Source organism: Rhinolophus sinicus, linkage group LG13, assembly GCF_036562045.2.
Source record: "Rhinolophus sinicus isolate RSC01 linkage group LG13, ASM3656204v1, whole genome shotgun sequence".
Classification (NCBI taxonomy): Eukaryota; Metazoa; Chordata; class Mammalia; order Chiroptera; family Rhinolophidae; genus Rhinolophus; species Rhinolophus sinicus.
The window spans coordinates 46,821,580-46,845,238 of NC_133762.1; the positions used below are offsets into that span (position 1 = coordinate 46,821,580).

A 23,659-nucleotide genomic window follows, 5' to 3' on the forward strand; every position below is an offset into this window, starting at 1 on the left:
CACAGTGCTATTCATTTAACTGGTTTGAGGAAGGAGTCTGAACTCAATCAGTTGTTAACTTCATGAAATGATTTTATTTTTCCAGTAACTGCTACTCAGTGTGTTCTTTCCAGTGGGTAATGGGAACACAACCATAACTCAGTCGGATTCTACTGGTCTAATCCACTTAAAAAAATCAATCTCTTTCTAATTCAGAATAACTCTCGACTCTTTTGCTTGTGCTAAACTTGTATCAGAGAACAAGAAAGAGGTGCAGTAGATAGGTAGGGACAGGAAACATGGTATGTGTTCTTATTACCCTTTCTTTCTTCTAAGTTCCTCCTCCAAACCATGGGGTCTCACACTAACAGATGGCCTACATTTATGGCGAACAGTCGGGAAGGGAGGTTGCTGTAACCCATCTGGCTGTAGGCAGCTGCCTTAGAGGTGCTGTGGGAAGAAGGGTAGATGCATGGATCTCATTTGTGTCAGCCTGAAGACTACAGCCTCTGCTATTTAGAGTGGTCTTGATGTAGACGGTACATGTAGTTGAGTAAGGTTCAGTTCAGCCCTGACCCCTTCACCATATAGAAAAGCAGCCGTGTCTCCCTTTAGTTTCCCCCATGGTACATGCCTCCAATTCACTCTCCAGGTTGGGCATCCCATTACTTAATTAAGTGGGTTGCCATGTTTCTGTTTCTTCTCCATGACCCATCATAGCCAAAGTAAACTGATGTCTTTGTCCATGCCCTGTAATGGCTTTGGGGACCTGTCTGGGGGAGGTAGCCTCCTCCATCTTTCTCTTCCCTGGCACATATACTACATCCTTTCTCATCCTTCTGTTAGGCTATTCCCTGAGGGTATAGCCTATGTTAGGGTATAGCCTATATTCCCTGAGGGTATATAGCCCATATTCCAAAATTCCCTGATGAGAAATTAGCTCTTTATATACAAGTGTCCCTCTCAACTTTATGGGTTAAATGTTAATATCTCCCTTGTCACCCAAAGGGGGGACCCAACACTTTCTTCCAGGATACTAGAGAGCTCTCACCACCCCTTCTTTAATCCAGAATAATCTCAGTTTTGTGTTTTTTGTTGGTGAAAGCCTTCAGATCAGCTCAGCATCTTGGGAACAGGGAAGTGGAGTGGGAGTCTTGAACCATGAATCTGGCTTTCCTTGAACTTGGACTTTCAGAATTTAATAATTCTTTTTCTTCAGTAATGGTATCTACACCACAGTATTACACTGTTTGTAACCTCTCAGGATGGGAATATTTGTCTTTGGTTCATATCATCATGATGTTACATATAACTTTATACCAACTCATTTGCATTCCCCAAGATCATCAAGAAATCATTCTTGGTTACTCAAGAAAACAAATCTGGGGACTCAGTAGAGTTTCTAATAACACATGGGAAAAAGGCAAACATTTATTTTTATTTGCAAGTGCAGTTTCTGCCAATAGTCAGTGCTCACAAAACTTTTTAAGCTACAGTAAGTTTTGGTAAACTCAATGAACACTTTAAAAAATACCCAGTGATAAGAAAATTACAGAAAAATTTCCATTACACTGTCAAAAATGTTTGGAATCCAAAATCCACTATTTTCTGCAATGGTTTTAATATTTGTTCTGGTTAAAAAGAGATTTTCTTTTTCTTTTCTTTCTACTACATAGTCCTGACTAAATTAATCCAGTCTGTTCCATGAATTTTTAGCACTACCATTTTCTGGATTTAGATTGTTTTTATTCTTACATACTTATATTAATATTTTAATATTTTACATAAAACATCAATTTGTTGCATTTTATGAAACAAAATTACAGATCCTATTTATGGTGAGGCATTTCCAGTTGGGGTGGGGGGAAGACTGAAAATCTAATCAGTAGAAGGTCATTTTATGCCTTTTTTTCCTTTTAACTATAATAAATAATTAGCAACCTATTAATTACAAAAATTCTTAATTATGCTTAGAGCAACCAGAGCATTTTCATAAATTTAAATTCATATTTATTACAGTATGTGAAGTCATTAAGAAAAGCCTCTGGTTTTCCAGTTTGGTAGCAAATGGCTTTTGTCTGATGCATAATTAATAGAAACTAATGATGACTATGTAGCTCTTTCAGAGTTTTAAAGGCAAATCTATATTGGCCTACAGTTAACATGCAAATTCATCCAACAAGCAACACAAAATGTATTGTAGTAGTCATTCATTTTTATCAACATTCAAGAAGACCTAGTCAGCAGCACAACTCTCCTATGCCAGAAACACATTATAACATGGTCACAACTGAAGTCAGGTCACACCTGGTAAAATACCCCCTTCCTAATTCATCCTCTAGAGTCCCGTTCAGACTTCCATCACAATACATGAACAATAGCAATTAATACTGTGGTACAAAGGTAAATACAGACAAGAGTTTGGTGTGCTAGCATACAGAGTTTTAAAAACAGTGACAAACGAAACCAAACATCTTGCCCTGTTCTCTCTTCTTTCCCTTTGTGAGACTGGAATTCTCACGGCCTTATTGAAACATTCAATGGAGTCCAATGATCCTAGACTGAAATTGTTCCTTGGGAGGGAAATTTGGCCATAAGGGGATGTCGTACCCATTTGAGAGAGGGCACAAGGGGAAACATCCTACTGTGTAAAAACTGGTTTGTGACTAATAGCCTCGAAGGAAAATGTGATTTTTCAAAAATATTTAGCTTTATCCCAAGGAGTAATTTGGTGGCTCAAATTTTATTTTATTATTTTTGGTTGGATAAATGAAATGTACACCACCATCACCATCACTCTAAATTCTTCTTCCATCACATAAGACACTTGTTAAGATAAGAAAGGTATTCTACTAAAGCTGACGGTGATTGAGAGTCATTCAGTATTCAAAGTTCCTAAAGAATTGTTGGTACTCTGAAAGGGGTAAAAAAGTAGGAAAGGCTTTGTTCAAACTCTTGCTAGTAAACAAGTATTACTTCAACTGATACAATGGCTACGTGACATCAAAGTACTATAAATTATCAAAACTATCGTACAGAAAAATTACAAATTCATTGCAAAATACATTACACTGCTACCATTAAGAAAAAAGTGCTTGTTTTCCTTTCTTTTTCTTCTTTTTTTTTTTTTTTGCCAGAAAAGTATTCTTTCAATATAGAAAATTCTATGCGTTACCCTGCATGTGGCTAGGATATATCATAACGGAGTTTGTACTGAGTCCTTCTGATTTGCTGGATGAAGGGCTGAAAAATATAATAATGACTTATTAAAGCCGTGTTCCAAATGACCACACCAGCTGTTGGTGGAGAGATGCCTGTTTAAGACACAAGAAGATGCCCTGGTCTTTTGAACCCTGCCGGTCATCACACTGTTCCACCAATCAGCTGGTTAGAATGCACAGGCCTTTTGCATGTTCTATGGTTTTTTTGTGTTCTCCTGAATTATTCTCATGTCCTCATCTAGTTTTGTCACCTACATGAATCCTCTGCTTAGTGATGCCTGTACTGTCTCATGAGGGGAACGATGCAAGATGGTGGACCTGACAGTTTCAAGAATGGATGTCCGAGGAGTTCCTGGGCTGTGGCTCTTTGCGAGGGCTCCCTCACCAACATCAGGTCTAGGAATCCCCGGAGCACGGAAGAAACCTGTAAAAAACACAAGATACCATCCTGAGGACAAACACAGAAACAACCTCCTTCCCCTAAAATAATTTCCCAGCTAATTCCCGGAAAAGTCATTCTATCAACAACATCAAATTTTAGAACATCAGCTTGCGGAAAAAGATGTTGTGGAAGCAAAAGAAGATATTTCCTTTATTAACACATGATGTTTTCCTCACCTTCTTCAAGTTGGAAATAATAGGAGTAAATGATGGTACAATGAACCCTGACAATCTATTCTCCAAATAAAATAATAATGGTAATAATAGTGGTAATAGCAGCTACTATAACGTACTTATTATGTACAGGCACTGGTCACACATGTTTGATAAAGTGTGGTATAAACATGGGATAGTTTTATTTTTCTAACAACTACAACCACCTAGGCTTTGTGAAATCCCCTTTCTTGAAGAGAAACAAGTTTCTGTAATGATATCTGACACAGATAGCATTTTTCCTTTAATTTCTTGTAATTTAATATTGAGGTATCACTTATAAATCTTAAGTATATGGTTTACAGTAGTTTCTTTTAACATATATTTGCACCTATTTTCTCTCCATCCCTATCCAAATATACATTTCTACCACTCTAGGAGGCTACCTCGGGCCTCCTTCCTGTCAAAACCCATGTCTCTGCAAAGGGTCACCACTATCACGACTTCTAATAGCATGAATTAATTTTGCCCACTTTTGTCCTTTATAGAAATGGAGTCATATACTCATACACTGTCAATTCTTCCCTGTCTGGCTTCTTTCACTCTTCATTGTGTCTGCGAGATTCATCCCCTGTGTGGCAAGTTTTATCCTTATCACTGCTGTGTAGTATTCACTGTTGAATTATACCACATATTATTTATCCGTTTGGGAAACAACCTTGGGTGGTTTCCAGGTTTTGACCTGTAGGATTAATGCTATTCTTGTACATGAATTTGAAGAACATCACATTCATTTCTACTGGGTGTGGGACTATTTTGGTACCATACTATTTTAGCCACTTTTCACTATTTAAACTTAGTCCAATGTAGAAAAAATTTCAATCTCCTGTTCAATTCAAGCAGTCTCCTGTTTTCCACAGGTCCACGTAATTTATATGAGTGATTCTACTGGGGCTCTTCCCGAAGATTTAAGGGTGAAGGAAAAGGAGGCACGACCATTACAAACTAGCCTCCCCTAAAAGGCAGCCCAATCCTCTTATTGTCATGAGGCAAATGGAAAGGAGGTGTGTGTGGGTCAGTGTGTATAGCACTGGTCCTGTGAAAATGGCCCCTCAGTAAGCCCTGCCCCCACCGGTGGCCACCTCAGTGGTGGTTCTTCAGCTTCGCAGCATTTTTTTCTGAGCTTGGCCCTACTTGACAATCCTTGGAAAACAGGAAAGACCATACTTAGTTAGTCCCTCCTTAACATGTGCTTCTTTGTCCTACAGGATCTACTTGCCTACCTTTCTGACCTTACCCTTTCTCCTTGCTCACTTTGCTCAGCCATATAAGCCTTCCATCTCGGCTTAGGGCCTTTGTATTTGTTCCTTCTGCGAGGGATATTTTTCTCCCAGATCTCTGCATGCCTTGCTCCGTCTTTCCATTCAGGTTCCAGTTCAGATGATCCCTCCCCAGGAAGGGCTGCTTTCACTCTTCAACCTAAATGTGCTCCCAACCCCCTCTCCTGCACACTCTATCACATCACCATTTTTTATTTGCTTCATAGCACATGCCACTCGCTGAAATTATTCTGTTCATCCACTTGTTTGTAGTTTATTATCTGCCTCCACTAGAATGAAAAATCTATGACAGTCAGGAAATCTGGGGTCTTGCGCTGTGATAGCTCCAGCAATTAGGACAGTCCCTGGCATGTAGCAGGTATTCAATGATGGAGTGTTGAGTGGAGTGCTTGGTTTACTCTTCTAGCCAACCCTATAAGAAAGGAGCCAATCATGCCCCATTTTTCAGATGCACTACAGACATGCAGAAGCTGAATCACTTGCTCAGTGAGTGAACAGGAAGAGTAGAGATTTGAATCCAAGTGACTCTAATTCCAAAGTCCCAGCCCATAAACCAGGATCTACTTCTGGATGTGATATGCTAGTCTTTAAAACTATAGGGAGGCTGAAAAATCCAAGAGCGATCTTGAACTTTCGGAACAGATGCAACTTCTCACCTTGTGTAGGTCCTTCACTCTTGGAGGTAAACTGTCCCGGATCCTCCGCATGGCCTGGAGGGGAGGCTCGTTGAAGTAGGGAGGCTCGCCATCGATCATTTCTATCACCATGATCCCCAGGGACCAGATGTCCACCTGTTAAGCACAAACCCCTGATTATCTCGGACAAGGAGAACATTCTGCAATGTTGAATGTGTCCAGGGAACCAGATCGATTCATACTCATTCATAAATTAATGTGGTATTTATAATCTCTCAACATTTACAATCCAGATTTGTAGGCTGAATCATTGAGTTACTGAGTGTTTGCTAACGGTCTTCGTTTGCTTTTTAAAGACAACGTCAGTGAAGATTCTGACAATTAGGTACACGTGACTATCTTAACATTCTGAAGTTTAGAACTCTCTTTTTACCCTGTTAACTTTGGTAGTTTACTATCAGGGCAGATGAGAAAAACATTCAACGTTTTATTTATGTTATGAACGTAGAGAAGAAAGTTGCATTTCAACCATAAAAGAGTTTTTGACATATTCATAACAAACTGCAAAGAGCTACATTGCACAATACAATATATGCTGATTCTTTTATTGATTTGATTTTTAAAAAATAATTCTTTCTCCCCTACTTTGGGGTTCTTTCCCTTGTGTTTTATCATTTTGAAGCAGCATGCACAAAACCCTGCTTTATAGAACTATTTTCAGGGAACGGAGAAAAGAAAACAAAGGGATGACAAGCAATTCTTTCTGAGTAAAGAATGGGGAGCCAGGACAATGAGAAGCCCTAGCTGTGCTATAAATTCCCAGGACAGTCACTTCCCCATTATAGCCTCATTACACCTCTTCTCACTTAGCTGCTTTCCTGTCATAACCCTTGCAGTGACCTTCACTGAGAATTTATGCTCTTGGGAACACAGTGAGAAAAATAAGTTGACTACTCATCCAAGGGCAAACAAACAAGGGGAAAGAGAGCAGAGTCCATCTTAACTTATGTTAATAGCCTTAGCTCATTGGTCCATGCCACCTCTTCCTTGTGTCTCTTCTCCTAGAACCACCTCTGCACCATAACATGTGGAAACACTGTGTGCCCAGCCAAAATGAACTCCTTGCCTCTATGTGTGCGTGTTCTTGCATGCCTCAGAGCTTATACTCAAGTTATTCCCTCTCTAGAAGGCCTTTCTTCCACATCTTCTGGGCCCTCATTTCACATATCCAATCCTTAATCCTTAAAAAATTATGAGCAATTGTTTTAATTGCAGAGGAAACAGAATTTGTGCCACATTTTAAAATATAACATTCATATATGGTTTTTTCTATGGGAAAACATGATTGCTTATCCAAACATTATCTCTATTTTGTGGAGCTTTCTCTGACACTCTGTCCTTTGAATCATTATGCCTGCTCAACTATGTGTGTCTCTGGCCACTTTCCAAGTTACATTGCCTTCCTCTGTATATGCCTGTCACTGAGGGTGAGATCAGAGTTTGAGTCAATCTCCCCCAGTGTCCACAGTAGGACCTCAATAAACACCCCTGGGTCAGTGTTGTGGCAATATCCTCAGTCTCCCTTCTGCCACAACCTACTCTGTGACAAGTGTAGTGAATGGGAGTCAAATATGAAGTGAAAAGTCACCACTTTGATCTCCTGTGGTCATTAACTACCTCAAAACCACTGTATCCCTGAGTCTGTTCAGGCCCTGCCTCTCTCAAACAATGACTGTCACCCCCCTTACCTCTGTCCCATAAGGTAGCCTAGAAATCACCTCAGGTGCCATCCAATAGGGAGTGCCGACCAATGATTTCCTCTTCGGCACCTCTTTGGAAACTTGAGCACAGAAACCGAAGTCAGATAACTTTATCTGGAAAGGAAAGGAATGCAACAAACTAACAACTTAAAAACATTGGCTTCCAGATGTGGAAATATAGAGAGTGTCAAGACTCAAAACAAAACAGTCTCATCAGCAGGGCTTGTAAATATCGGATGAGGGGTTGCCAGGCACTATTATTGGAAAATCACCATCCATTTTGATGGAAAAACCGCTCATGGCTACACCAGGGTTGACTTACAAGTGTTTAAACTCCTGCTATTTATATGTTTTATACAATTTATGAAACCAAAAAAATTTTCACAAATTAAAATGCCCTAAACAACAAATTAATTAAAATTCAAACCCACAACTTCAATGTAACAGATGATGCTTCAATGTAAATAGACGGCTACTCTCAATGTGAGTTTTGTGCAAACTGCTGCAGTTAAAGTTGTAATGCATTGAGCACATTTAAATTTCTAAGTACCATGAGATGATTCAAATAACCAACCTCACTTCTATATTTGAATTATTGCAAGACCTCATTTATAGAGGATTCTGAGATATCACATTAAATGCTGGCTCCCCTTTTCTTTTTGTTTCCCTCTTTTTGCTCATGACAATTGAAGTTGCCAACATGAATATCAGTGCAAGTGGGAATGGGCATCAAAACTGGTGTTAGCAGTTGGTTATCAGGGGTGTAAGGTAGTTATCCCAATGACCCAATGTATATATATGTTATTTACTTTAGATTTCATAAAAAAGAAAAAAAATCCTGAGAACTCTTGCACTGAGCTTTGAAGTATGTTCTTAAGAACATACTGCACCATTAGGTGCCCTGCCAGTTTATATATTTCACATGACAGGGATTCAGTTTATTTCTGGGAAGCATGATTCCTGTTCATCATGATCTGGTCTGAACCTCAGATGGCTTCATTGAAGAGGATTGCCACTTAGAGATGTTGGTGATGACAGAATACATTCAAAGACAACAATGGTTCAGAATGGCCATTTGAAGTTAAAATTTCCATAGATCAAAGGTATAGTTTCAAAAGCACAAATCCTCCCTTGATTCTCTTCATACCACTCTGAACTTTTTTCAGCCTTTTTCTCTGACTCTACCTCTGCTGCCCTCACCTTAAATATTGGGGCTTCTAAGGGGTTGGGTCCCATCTCTCATTTCTTCTGTGTGTTTTTTTTTTATATATACTCTTGCTGGCTACTCTTTTTTTCTCCCATGCTTAATGCAGACTTCTCCATTCTAAACCTATACTTCCATCTAGTATATGTTTCCATATGTATTTAATTTTTGTGAAGGGCGTAAGTTCTGTGCCTAGATTTATATTTTTGCATGTGGATCCCCAGTTGTTCCAGTACCATTTGTTGTACAAAACATCTTTGCTCCATCGTATTGCCTTTACTCAGTTGACTATATTTACATAGGTGTATTTCTGGGCTCTCTATTCTGTTCCATTGGTCTATTTATATATTCTTTTGCCAGTCTACACTGTCTCAATTAGTATAGCTTTCTAATAAGTCCTAGAGGTAGAGTCAGTCTTGTAACTTTGTTGTTGTTCTTCTTCTTCAATGTGTATTGGCTATTTATTGTGTTGGTCTTTGCCTCTCTGTATAAACTTTAGAATCAGTTTTTCAATGCCTACAAAATAAATTGCTTGGATTTTGACTGGGATTGCGTTGACGAAGTTGGGAAGAAATGACATCTTGACAATATTGAGTCTTCCTGTTCATGAACATGGACTATCTCTCCATTTATTTAGTTCTTTGATTTCATTAATCCAAGTTTTGTAGCTCTCCTCATATAGATTTAGTACATACTTTGTTAGATTTATATCTAAGTATTTAAATTTTGTGGGGTGCTAATGAGAATGGTATTGTGTCTTTAATTTCAAATTCCACTTGTTCATTGCTGGTATATAGGAAAGAAACTGACTACTTTATGTTAACCATGTATCTTGCAACTTTGATATAATCACTTGTTAGTTCTAGGAGATTTTCTTGTTGATTCTTTTGGGTTTTCTGCATAGATGATCATGTCATCTGTGAACAGATATTTTTTCTTCCTTCCCAATCTGCATACTTTTAATTTTTTCTTGTCTTATTGCATTAGCTAGTACTTCCAGTATGATATTGAAAAGGAATTGTGGGAAGGGACATCTTTTCCTTTTTCCTAATCTTAGTAGGAATGTATATTCAATTCTTAAGCATATCTTAAGGCCCCAATCACATCTTACTTCCTCCAGAATTTTTCTCGGGAGCTCATATTGATCTCGCCCCTCTCCAAATTTGAGGAATATAGCACTCACTCAATCTTAAACTGTTTTCTCATGCTGATTTTTTCCCTCTGGTTATAAATAATATTTCTTGGGGGCAACAGCTCTCCCTTTGAATTGTGAAGCCTTACTGTGTTCCTTAAGAGCTGGGAAAACAGTATTTACTAAAAACCCAAACCAAACCAACCCCCCCCCAAAAAAAAAACATGCTAATAGATTTATTTTATTTTGTATTGACATACATAGCAGGTCATGTGGTAGAAGACACATTGTATCTTCTGAAACTGTGCTCTTTCTGAAACCAAGATTGACTTATTGAAGATAGCTGTTTCTAGAATCAAAGTTAAAACACAGATGAAATGGGGCAGCCAATTAGCTCAGTTGGTTAGAGCGCAGTGATCTTAACAAAAATGTTGCTGGCTCGATCCCCACATAGGCCACTGTGAGCTGTGCCCTCAACTAGATTGAAACAACTACTTGACCTGGAGTTGATGGGTCCTGGAAAAACACACTTAACTAAATAAAAGTTAAAAAACAAACACACACACATGAAATAAGGTAATGATTTGGAAATTATTAATGTGGTATTTCCTTCTTCCATTTCCTTGTTCATGATCTTCTTTCTAATCAGGCCAGTGCTAGTGGTGGTATGGTTTGCAGTGGGAGGAGATTGGATTGCTCTAGATGGAATGGTAGAGAAAGCTGGTTTAATGGAGAAATGGTTTTCTCAACTGGTTTGGCATATAAAGAATTAAATCCAGATGCTTCAGATCATAAAATGTCAATATGTATGAAGAAGACAGCTCTGAGGCTGTTGTAGCTGGTCCATAATTCTTATTGCCCTATTGTAAAAGAAGTCTACAATTCAGAGAAGTGAAAACCCTACAGTCCATCCATTTTAACCTGGGATTATTTGCAGAAGAGACTTTAACACTCATCCAATTGTACTTGCATTAGCTAGTACTTCCAGCAAGATATTGAAAAAGAATGGTGGGAGGGGACATCTTTGCCTTTTTCCTAATTTTAGTAGGAATGCACATTCAATTCTTAAGCATATCTCAAAGCCCCAATCATAATCACTTCCCACGACCCCAAGCAGAGGATGATGGGCTTCAGCTACATCTGAGTACCATATATCCTAACACAAAAGAAGGGAGAGGAGAAGCCATATGCATCCGTGTTCAGAGGTAATATCCAACATATTTAATGACCAGATTCATTTGGACCAATCAGAATCTAGACATAAAGTTAAGTGGTATCCTGAAGTTATCTTAGGGGCATTACCATCTTTAATGAGGCAAGAGGTGGGCTAGGATAATGGGGGATACTCCAATGACTTGAAATAGAGGATATTAACCAACAAGCATGAGAATAGTGTCATATTTTAACAATGGGTATAGATACACTAATGAATACCAGCTGAACATCAACCTCGGCTATGCTCAACATGGCCTTCATGAAGAGATAGCACAACAGAGTGGATGGAAGTGAACCTGAAGCAATGCTACTGGCTTCCATGAAATGATCATTGATTTGTTGAAAACCACTTCTTTTAGAACCAAATATCTGAGAACCATACATCCCCATACAAACAAGGGAGAGGACTTTTGTATGGTGTGCAGGAAACTAGAAGCTCCCCTAAATCTCAGTGAGGGAATGGGGAAGTGCCCAGTGCATGCCTGTGGTTGACACAAGGAGGCAGCCTCAAGGATGGCTTTCAAGACTTGAGGCAAGAAACTGGAGTTGTGAAGTGCTGCAGAGGCTCCCTCCTGAAAAGCCCAGCAGCTGATGGGACTTGCTAATCCTCACCCGTCCACGTAAGCAGAACAGGTCAATTATGTCAAGGCAGAGACCAGAGAGGACTAGAAGATGGGTTTATCTCCTTCACCCTGAGGTACCATAATCCACATTTGTCCCTTATTCTCCTAGATTCCACCTTGAGAAAGATGGGGGCGGGAGGTGGGAGGAGGGAGTAGGTGGTGGCCAAATCTGAAAGACTGAGGTTTTAGAGGTATCAGTTTAACCTTATGATAATGTGGTTGAACTTTGATAGACAATGTTTAAATTATTTAAGCATACTAAGTTTAAAAAGATTTTTAAAAAAATCTAGTTGGTAGAGCGTTGTGAAGAAATCTAGGTTAGTTTTAAAAAACAGAAAATTGTAATTGTGTGTGTGTGTGCGCACATGTGTGGTTATTTCCAAAGCTTGAGTATGAGTAAATTTGCAACCCTAGTACACAGATGGTGAAGGAGGAACAATTTTGCCAATACATTTTGTTTGCCTGTAAATTTAAGAGACCTAAAGGATTAAGGAGATGAATATATTAGCATTTTAGTATTGGCAGTTTTTACTGTCAATATCTCTGGTGTGGCTTTCTCTTTCCAGACATTAAAAGAAGACCCCAAACCTGACAGACTCATAATTATCTCCCAGACAAAATGTAAGATGAGAAATAGAAACTTGACACTTGGAAGCCAGGCCTGTCCTTCTGTTGTAGGAGTACAAGTGCATCTGCCTGATTTTTATTTTACTCATCCAAGTACATAAAAGAGACAATTTTCTAAAGGAACATAATTACACACAACACTCGTCCAAATAGATCTGCAAGTAGATAATGAGAACTCAAGTAATGAGTATAATAAAGCATTGTAGGCAGATCTTAAAAGCAAATCACATAGCCTCTAAGTTGAGCCTTATTTTCCATAGAATTGTACAATGTGCCTGCTTAGGAAACCACCTTCTTCCCACTAATACAGATAGGCTAAAGGAACTGTAGCTAGCATACTGCCCACCGGCTACACGGAGGAGATGAAGCTTGGTCCATAGGGGTCAGACAAGGCACTAGAGCTTAGAGCTCACAGCTGTTATTTAAACCTGTGGTCCTATCCATCTCAAGGTGTCCTGGCTAGGAATCAGGGTTCCCACAAAAACATGGGAGGGAGGGCAAAAAAGAGTCTATTCACAAGGCAGCTACAGGTTTAAAATAGAATGTAAAATCTTTGTTCTGTAAATTGTATACACTCTAAAGAATTCTTGCATCTGCCCAGGTTAATGGGAAGGCAAAAGGTGGATGCTTCTGTGCGTGGTTCCTTCCTATAAGGCAATGGGACTCAAAGAGTATAGCACCAGCAGACCCTGGGAACTTGTTAGAGATGCAGGTTCTTGTAGGCCACCCAGCCTGACTAAATCAGAATCACTGGGGGTGGAGCCCAGGAATTAGTTTTTTGCCAAGGTCTCCAGAGGCTATGACAGCTCACTAAAGTTGGAGAACTGTTTTAAGAAAAGCAATGACCTGGGGGCAAAGAAACAGAGGTAATAGAAAGGGCCAGACTGATGGTGTTTTCAGCTTAAGGCCCACTTCTTCAGCTGCCAAACCCAAAAGGGTATCACAGCGGCTATGCCAGAAGGGCATAGAGGCCTCAGCCTGCTCCTCTGCCATTTGTCAGAGTGCAGAGAGGGTAGGAACTCGCCCGAGCCTGTACAACAGTATTTGAGGGAGACTCAAACCCAGGTCTCCTGACTTCTGCTGTGCCTACTGCATTAGGAAAAGTAACTTCTCTACAGTGGCAGGGAAGGGAGGAGAGACAGAAACTGGGTGTATCTCAGAGACTATTGGAAAGGAATAAAAAAAGAGCTATTTAACATGTTCAAGTTTCTGATTATTTAAGAGCATTTGGGAGATAATCTTCAGGTCTTCTTCTAATTGCAGAATTCTGTTATTTGAAAGATAACAAAACCCAAATGCCCAAGAGAGCCAGGCAAATAACATCAATGAATTAAATGGACTGGGTGAAGACAATGAAAAATTAGGGGCACACACCTTTGGTAAAAAGACACTGACTTCCAGCTGAGTGTCCGGGACACAGTAAAGAGAGTGTGGAACAGTTTAAAGCCCTGCTTGCCAGTCTATGCCCCCTTATCTGTGCTTACCCTCCCTTCAAATCCTGTGGGGGAGCGGGCACAGACACATTGCATTGTTTCTGGACACTATGTTAGCTTGGGCGCCCCAAAAGCACATCCTAACGCGAGGATTCAATGTGAGTTGTTTGTGGGGGAGACACAGGGAACACTAACAGTGAAATGGGGAATTACAACAGGGAAGAGAGGACAGTTAAGGGTTAATTACTAATCCAGTTACTGCTGTGAGAACCAGAGCTTAATCCTGCTAGGGAAGACTCAGAGATGGTGGAGGACAGGGCCTCAGAACTATTTCACCAGAGGGGGCAGGAGTGCAGTATTCACACACCACTCCCCTCACTCCTTTAAGGGCCATTCCTGGGGAGTGTGGATGTCAATTCCCTGGAATTTCTAGCCTGCTTTGTAGTGTAAAGCAGATTACAGAGGCCAGAGACAGTCCCCATGCAAAGAGATGCAGTTGGTGGAATTTGGAGTGGAGCTAGTGAGTGCTGACAAAGGAAGTCCCATGAAGTTATGGGTGGAGCCCAGGGGCATCTGCGAGAGCACTATTCACCCTCATCACCCCCCCTCCATTACTGCCGTGTGTGAACTCAGGCAGTGTTGTCAGATACCTTGATTTTTTTTTCAAGGAAGGCAGGAATCTGAAATTTCATGTGAACGCTCCCAATTTTTAATTTGTGGCAATCAATTTATAGCAAAAATAAAGGCCATAAAGATCACTCATATGTGTCCCTTGTCAATAGACGAACTGGGCTTAATAGGTTTGAATTTCATTCCAGCCAGTGAATTTGATAGAAGTTAATCACTCACTGTCAAAAGCCCCAGGCCAAGGACAGATTGTGGACAAATTTACTCAACCGTTGATTGAAAGGATGGAGTGGGGTTCAGGGGCCCTCTCTCTGAGCATGTACCTTGTGCCTTGTTTACTTCTGATGGTTTTACACAGATCACTTCATGTAATTCTTGCAACGACTGTGACATGCTATTTATTTTCCCTTTCAAACACCAAACACATTCTCTCTGCTTAAGACAAATTAGTTATTCACTAGATATTATTTCTGCCATGGATAAATAGTGAACAATTTACTTTCAGTTGATAGCAACTAATTTCCCCTCTCGTCTTTGAAGAGGCCAGCAAGGATTTATCATTTTAAAACTGAGCAATTTACTGTCTTAAATTGTTTTTTTATTTTGAAATAATTAGGAGGTTGCAAAGAAATGTGCACCTAGCCCTCCCTAATGTTAGCGTCTTGCACAACTATAGTTCAATATCAACACTAAGAAATTGATGTTGGTACTGTCCATAGAAATTATGCACCTTTCATCAATTACATATGAACACATTTGTATATGTAGCATGTTTGTGTGTGTACTCGACAATTTTATTATATTGTAGCCTTGCATAACCACCACCACAATCAAGATACCCAACTATACCGTCACCATAAGACTCCCTTATGCTCCGTCTTTTTCATAGCCACACACTCTTAATCCCTAACCCCTGGCAACCACTAATTTGCTATATATCCCTATAATTGTATTACTTCATAAATGTTATGCAAATGGAATTATACAGTGTGTATCTTCTTGAGATTGGATTTTTTTCACTTAGCATAATTTCCTTGAGGTTCATCCAAGTATTACTCAAGTAGTACTTTTTTGTTTTATTTTGTTTTGTTTTTTTCTGAGTGGTGTTCCATGGTATAGATAGACCACAGTCTGTTCAATCATTCACCCTGTCAAGGACATTTGGGTAATTTCTAGTTTGGGACTATTATGACTAAAAGTGCTCTAAACGTTTGTGTGAAAGTTTATGTGCAGGAATGAGTTCCCGTTTCTCTGAACTGTATGCCGAAGAGTGTAATTGCTGGTCACATGGTAAGTCTTTTTAGTTTTGAAAGGAACTGCTATTTTTCAGAGTGGCTGTATCATTTTATAGTCCCACCAGCAATGTGTAACTAACTGGTGTTCTCACTATTTTTTATTTTAGCCAGTTTGATAAGTGTATAGTGATATTTTGTAGTTTTAATTTGCACTTCTCTAAGGGATAATGTTGTTGAATATCTCCCAACAGGAAGAGAACCCAGGACACTTTGAGTGATACACAATATTTTCTCAAAAAGCCAACAATATTGCCCAGTCCATGAACTCTTATTACCACATGACTCAATTCCTCTTACTGAGGAAGGTTTTATATCCTTCCTTCTGAATCTGGAAGGCTGTTGACTACGGTGGAAATGACACTATGTGACTTTGAGGCTAGGTCATAAAGATGCCACCACACACTTCCACTTTGCTTTCTTGGGGCACTCACTCTTGGAATCCAGCCTCCATGCTGTGAGGAAGGGAATGGGTTCTTGCCATCTACAGAGGCATGGATGGTCCTAGAGTGTATTGTGCTGAGTGAAGTGTGTCAGACAGAGAAAGACAGATGCAATATGTGGTATCTACAGAACAGAAATAAAACAGAAACAAACTCATAGGTACAGAGAACATTTTGATGGTTGCCAGGTGGGAGGTGGGGTGGGGGAGTGGGTGAAAAAGGGGAAAGGGTTAAGAGGTACAAATTGGCTGTTACAAAGTAGTCATGGGAACGTAGGGTATAGCATAAAGAATATAGTCAATAAATATTGTAAAGACTATGTATGGTGTCAAATGGGCAGTAGATTTATTGAGGTGATAGATGGGAGGGGGTTGGGGGGCAGGGTTAAAAAGGTGAAGGGATTAAGAAATACAAATTGGTAGTTACAAAATAGTCATGGGATGTAAAATAAAGCATAGGGAATATAGTCAATAATGTGTAATAACTATAGTACTAGGTGAGTACTAGACAGGTCAGGGGGAATCACTTCTTAAGTTATATAAATGTCTAACCACTATGCTGTACACCTGAAATTAATATAAAATAATATTGTATGTTAAGTGTAATTGAAAAATTTAAAAAGGGGGGAAAAGGTGAGGGACATAAGACATCCAAATTTCCAGGTATAAAACAAATAAGTCATAGGGATATAATGTACAGCACAGGGAATATAGTCAATAATATTGTGATCGCCTGGTACGGTGTCAGAGGGTTGCTGGACTTATAATGGTGATCACTTCTTTAGGTATATACATGTTGAATAACTACGGTGTACACCTGAAACTAATATAATATTGTATGTTAGCTATATTTTAATAAAAATCTTTTAAGAATACATAAACATAAAAAAAGATATTGTTACTATTTGCCAATATTGAAAAAAACAACTTTATGCTCTAATCAATTAGCATAAGCTGTACTCTTAGCCTTTTCTTAGAGTAGCCACACTCCACCTAAAACAAACAAACCGAAAGTTTCTCTTACAGCAACTGAAGAAGCCCATTGGGGTCAATATGGTACATTGTTCTGAAATGTGAATGAGCACACTGGCCAAGAGCTACAAGGTCCGCTCAACATCTTGTTGTTTCCTCTTCCAGGAACACTCTCCCCTGAGAGCCACAGACTCCACTGCCTCACGTGTCTCTGTTGCAATGTCACCACTTCAGAAAGGCCTTCTCTGACCAGCGTCTATAACAGAACCCCCATCACTCTCCACCCTCCACACCCTGCTTAAATTGATTAACTGTAGCAAACGTAGCACTTATCAACACTTGTCAGTTGGTGATTTGATTTCTGTATTTATCTACCTGTTTTATCATACCTCCATGCCTCTAATAAGCTTAATTTAGTGATTTTATTTTGTTTGTCCTTAGGACCTAGAGCCATCCCTGGCATACAGTAGACACTGAGCTGATAAGAGGCCTGAGAATTAAATTTGCAAACTTGCCACCATGCGCTTACATTGGCAGCTCTGTACAAACAGCTCGGTAAGGTTTCATACCCTTGGTATATCAGTGTCTCACAGCTGTGTTCATGTCAACGTGTGGTGGTGTCTTGCTGAGTGGCGTTCATTATTGGTTCATTAGTGGTTGTTGCATGTTTTTGTGTGCTGTCGCAAGAATGTCTGAGCTTGAAGTAGAGCAATGAACGAACATTAAGTTTCTTGTTAAACTTGGCAAGAGTGGAAGTGAAATCAGGGACATGTTAGTCCAAGTTTATGGGGATAATGCCATGAAGAAACCGGCAGTGCACAAATGGATGAAACGTTTTCTGAGGGGAGAGAATGCATCACTCATGAAGGTAGGTCAGGGCGGCCAGTAACGAGCAGAACTGATGAACACATTGCAAAAATTCATCGAGTTGTGCATCAAAATCATCAGCTGACTGTGAGAAGCATAGCAGACCAAGTAAACATCGATAGAGAAACAGGAAAATCTTAACTGAAAATCATGGCATGTGAAAGGTGTGTGCAAAAATGGTCCCGAAGGAGCTCATGATGAACAAAAGCAAAGGAGAGTCGAAGTTTGCCAAGACCTCCTGGAGAGGCAAGATGATGTTTTGGGCCATGTTATTACTGGTGATGAAACATGGGTGTACCAATACTACCCTGAAACAAAGCGTCACAGTACACAATGGAAGTCAGCCAATTCTTCACGACCAAAAAAGTTCTGTTAGTACAAATCAAGAGTCAAAATGATGTTGCTAACCTTTTTTGATGTCAGAGGGATTATTCATTATGAATTTGTACCAACTGGACAAACAGTTAACCAAGTTTACTATTTGGAAGTGCTGAAAAGGCTGCATGAAAAAGTTAGATGAAAACGACATGAGCTTTTCATTAACAATTCATGGCTCTTGCAACACAACAATGCACCAGCTCACACGGCACTCTCTGTGAGGGGGTTTTTAGTCAGTAAACAAATAACTGTATCGGAACACCCTCCCTACTCACCTGATCTGGCCCCCAATGCCTTCTCTCTTTACCCAAAGATAAAGGAAATATTGAAAGGAAGACAGTTTGATGACATTCAGGACATCAAGGGTAATACGATGTCAGCTCTGATGGCCATTCCAGAAAAAAAGTTCCAAAATTGCTTTGAAGGTCGGACTAGGTGCTGGCATCAGTGCATAGCTTCCCAAGGGGAGTACTTCAAAGGTGACAGTAGTGATATTCAGCAATGAGGTATGTAGCACTTTTTCTAGGATGAGTTCGTGAACTTAGTTGTCAGCATTTACTGAATAAGTGACTGAACAAACCAGTAGGACTAAAAGTACTTACAAGGTGCCAGTCCCTGTGAGTTCTGTGTTGGGTACTTGAAAATGTAGGAAATGTTTGAAATATACCTTCTGCCCTTGAGAATAAGGCTGAATGATTTAATAATCTTTCACACATTGGGAGGGGAGATCTTTAAGTAAGTTAATTAAACAGCGAATTATTATCTTAGTCTCATGTCTGATTTTGACATCTGACAAGTACCATTTCCCCGAAAATAAGACCTAACTGGAAATAAGCCCTAGTATGATTTTTCAAGATGACATCCTCTGAACATAAGCCCTAATGTGTCTTTTGGAGCAAAAATTATTAAGACCCGGTGTCATTTTCGAGGAAACATGGTACTTACAGCAAGGAAGCCTTCATCATCATCAGTCTCTAGAAATGGAAAGAAAGCCTGGCTTGAAATTTTTCTGCTTTGTTTTTTCCGCAAGCACCAGTCCCCAGAGCTAATTCGTGGACCAGTTCAATGCTTTGCAAATTGGGTTCTGAGGTCCTGGGGCCTTACCTTGATGCTTTCCTGAGTCATGCCAGGGGAGGGTTCCTGCCCTTTTCCTATAGCTCCCCAGCTCTACGGGAGATCGTACAAAAATGGCTACATACTCTTTCCCTTCCTCTATCCACATCCCTTTTCAGTGAGACTTTGCATCTTCTCTCATCAAGAGGTGAAGTCTATTTCCCCACTCCTTACATCTAGGCTTGATTGTGTGGCTTACTTTAGCCAAAGGGACGTTAGCAAACACAATATAAGCAGAAGATTCAAAAGTGTGTGTGCACTGGGGCTTGCGTCTCTTGCTGCTCTTGGGAACCTTGCAACAGGCATTATGTGACTAAGTTTGGGTAGTCTGCTGGCAGATGAGTGACATGTGGCTCAGCTACCTCCACTGCCCCGGCTGAGAGCCAGCAAAGTGCCAGGCAAATGATTGAGGCTATCAAATGTAGGCTGACCACAGATGCAAGAGTGAGCTCAGCTGATGGCACATGGAGTGGGGCTGATCTATCCCAGTCAAGGTCAGTGCATATGCTAACTCAGAATTATGAGCAAGTAAGTGATTGTCGTTTTAAGCCACTGAGTATAGAATAATTTGTTATGTAGCAAAAGCTGGCTGCTACATACTCCCACACCCTCTTAAAAAATAGAGAAAAGCTCCTTTTTGGCCAGGACTGCCATCTTCCAGTAACTCATCAAAATGACCAACACAAAGGGGAAGAGGAGAGGTACCCACTATATGTTTTCTAGGCATTTTAGAAAACATGAAGTTGTTCCTTTGGCCACATACATGTGAATTTACAAGAAAGGTGCTATTGTAGACATCAAGGGAATGGGCACTGTTCAAAAAGGAATGCCCCACAAATGTTACCATGGCAAAACTGAAAGGGTCTACAGTGTTACTCAGCATGCGGTTGGCATTGTTGTAAACAAACAAGTTATGGGCAAGAGAATTAATGGTTGCATTGAGAATATTAAGCACTCTAATAGCTGAGATAGCTTCCTGAAACAGGTGAAGGGAAATCATCAGAAAAAGAAGGAAGCCAAAGAGAAAGGTTCCTGAGTTCAAGTGAAATGCTAGCCTTCCCCACCCAGAGAGGCATGTTTTGTGAGCACTAACGGAAAGGAGGCTGAGCTGCTGGAACCCATTCCCGATGAATTCATGGCATAGGTGTAAAAAAATGAAAGACCTCTGCACTGTTTGAAAAAAAAAAAAATTCAGCCAGAACAAAGCAAAAAGCAGAACTTCAAACTGCCTATTATAACACAATCCCGAGTTTGCAAACTATGTGTACATATATATGGAAATATGGGAAAAGTGGAAGATGGCATTAGGGTGATCTTAATTTTATCTTTTATGTTTTTCTGAATTTTCTGCAATAAAACTGACAATCTTTTTCAAGCAAAAGAAGAAAAGCCAAAGTGGTTGAGTGTTTTTTTTCTGTCTGCCCTCTGATCATTACTGGGCAAATTCTGATGTGACATGAACTGTTTCCCTATGGCTAAGGTTTCTGGGTTGTAACAGATAGGTCCACCAAAGAGATAGCTAGCTCCATTCATCCCAGGGCTCTTACCTCTGGTGGGAGTTTCAGGGAGGTTGAAAGGGCCAAAATAGTGAAAATTCTATACTTTGAAATGCTTCCATCTAACTAAGTCTTCCTTGGAATGTCAATTCATTCTTTCTAGGACTATTGTATTCTATGTTCTTTTGTACCCTGGTGTGACTGATGAGTTTCAACAGAATCCCTTGAGTAGGTTGCAGTGATGGGAAATGCAGAAATCTGGGCCTGGAAGTATGCTAGTGTGATGTACATATTCCGTTTGTCCTTCTAGATCTATTCTCCCTTCTCCAAACCCTGAGAGGCCATGCAGTGTTGACTGTACTGATGACTTTTGATTGTGTTCAGCCAGTGGGGAGCACCAATGGGAGACTGAAAGGAAGGAACCGAGTGAGGTTGGGGTATTCAATCCCTCAGCTCCTATCCTGCAGGTTCACTGTGGTCTGGCTTCCACTGAAGATCAGACCTCCTGACATGGAGCACTTTCTCACAACAATCTCCATTTTCCAGTAACCAGTTTCCTACCTCACCTCTTCAGGCACCAGGTAGTAAGAGTCACGCTCTGTTCTTGAGTACCACACTAATCCTCGTGCACATTTCCTTACGACTTTTCTACATCTACCCATACTTTCATTAAACTCTCTTCGAATTGCCCACTGGAATTTGTCATGTTTCATGCAGGGCCCCTGAGAGATACTGCAGACACGCACAGTCACATGAATAGGAGGATAAAGCCCTAGAAAAAGTCATCTTCTCTAACAAAAATAAGAACATGACAGAAAAAGAAAAGACATTTCCGTAGTTTCTGTGACTTCCTACACTTATTGTTAAGGCAGAAAATTATCCATCAAATTCAAGTTACAGGTAATTCTGACTAACAGGACGACATAAAGGATAATAATTTCCTTTTTGTAAGCCTTCTGAGAAGGGTAGTGGGTGACTTGTGACTAAAAAATTAGAATTCTGAGAAAGTGTTCTTAGGAGGACAGTGCCCATGACAGACAAAGTGACAAGGTAAACCATTGAGGGGCCAAACATGAAAATCTTACCCGACCATCGCTTGTCAGGAGGATGGAGTCACTCTTTATGTCCCTGTGAATCACTCCTTGATTGTGCAGGTAGGAGAGAGCTCTTAGAACCGACAGACACACGGTAGCTATCTGTTCTTCATTCATTCTAGAAAGGAAATAACATTTAAGGAGCAAGGACAGGTTTAAGAACGTCTTTGAAATGATCAAGAGAGGCAGGTTCCCTCGGGTTCTAGTGAACCAGTCAATGCTCCCCAGCCCACGTCTGGAAAATATACAGGCAAGGAAAAGAAAGTCTTTGAGGCCTGATTCCCAGAACCTAAGGCTTGGCACTGAGGATGAAAGGGGCCAAATATAAATCAAAGGAAAGAGATTCCTATTTGCTGGCTCTTGGATCATTAATGCAAATGCACTTCCCTGGACTCTTAAAGGTAATTCCTTAGGTATTGACAAACCTCCAGGGTCCTACAGAGAGAGTGCACTGAATAGTGCCAAAGTTCCAGGTGTGGTTGCTAGATGACCTTGAGGAAGTCCTTTAATCTCCTCAGGTCTCTTTTTCCTCCTGTTGGAGAAGGGGGCAATGGCAGTTCTCTCCAAGGCTGGACTCGGTCAAAGTGGTCTTTGGACCTCTGAGATCCCCCTCCAGGATTTGCCCTGCCTCTCACTAGCCTTCCTTCTCCCTCCTCCAAGAGCTGGAGGTTTCTGCTGCTCCAGGTCCCTCTGTCAAGAAGGAAATTGGACCTAGTTAGTGACTAATAACTAAGTGTGAATGGATGATACTTCAATAAATGGACTACGGGATGAGAAAGGCAAGTACAGCACCGGCTATAAACTCCCACATTTCATGGCTGCACCCCATCAAAGAAGGTATTTCTGGTTTCAAAGGAGATTGAGGTCAGGTGACCTGCCCAAGGTTACACAGGTATTATAATGTACTTATTTTTAATCTGTGACTTCCTTGAAGGAATGCATGTGAGCCTTATTCATTTGGTACAAAATAGGTTGAAAAGAACCTTGACAAAGGAACAACTCTAGAGACATGGGTAGCTATCTGAACCACCCCAAAGCAAAAAAACGTAAAACAAAAACAAAAAGCCACTCCTTTGGGCATATTTTTATTAATTGTTTTATATGTAAGTTACATTTGTCTTGTTTTTAGGTCTCTTTAGTATATTTGTTTCTACAAACTAAGTTATGTATTTTTGGGGTGGATATGTCCAATGGCTATACCACTGGGAGTCTGCTAGCTGAAATATTTGTGATAAAAGTTCAATGCCCTTCTGTTCTTATTTTTATTGTTTTATTTTTTTGCAAGTATTTTTATTAGCTGGATCTCAACAATGTAAACAAGCAGCAAGTCATCTCCTGATTTTTATTCCAAATACAATTGTTTCTAAATACATCATTAATTCTTCTAATAATCATGATTTTTTTTTAAAAAGCCAAATCAAGTACAGCTACTATGTAAATATTCCACTTAAATTAAGCTTAATCAAACCAATACTTTTGATGAGATTATCAAATCTGAGATTATAGTTATATGAAACAACCCTGAGAGATGTGGCATTTTTGACAAGGAGTTTAGAACTTCTCTTTAGAAAAGAAAGCAGAGATGGTCATATAAGTCAGAGTAAGAGTTTGAGCC

General features: G+C 40.0%; 1 protein-coding gene and 1 pseudogene across 4 annotated transcripts in view; one reads left to right on the top strand and one right to left on the bottom strand.

Moving 5' to 3' along the window:
- Nucleotides 1-1,397: 1,397 nt before the first annotated feature.
- Nucleotides 1,398-23,659, bottom strand: part of PAK5 (p21 (RAC1) activated kinase 5) — a 291,163-nt gene continuing 268,901 nt past the window's right edge. For all 4 annotated transcript variants that reach the window (XM_074317514.1, XM_019734919.2, XM_074317515.1 and 1 more), the window contains 4 exons: nucleotides 22,036-22,162; nucleotides 7,518-7,643; nucleotides 5,791-5,925; nucleotides 1,398-3,624 (listed from right to left, as the gene is read on the bottom strand). In XM_074317514.1, the coding sequence (XP_074173615.1) occupies nucleotides 3,469-3,624; nucleotides 5,791-5,925; nucleotides 7,518-7,643; nucleotides 22,036-22,162 (544 nt within the window). In that variant the 3' untranslated portion in view covers nucleotides 1,398-3,468. The remainder of the gene's footprint in view (nucleotides 3,625-5,790; nucleotides 5,926-7,517; nucleotides 7,644-22,035; nucleotides 22,163-23,659) is intronic.
- On the top strand, nucleotides 19,310-20,598 carry LOC109449039 (large ribosomal subunit protein eL21; annotated as a pseudogene).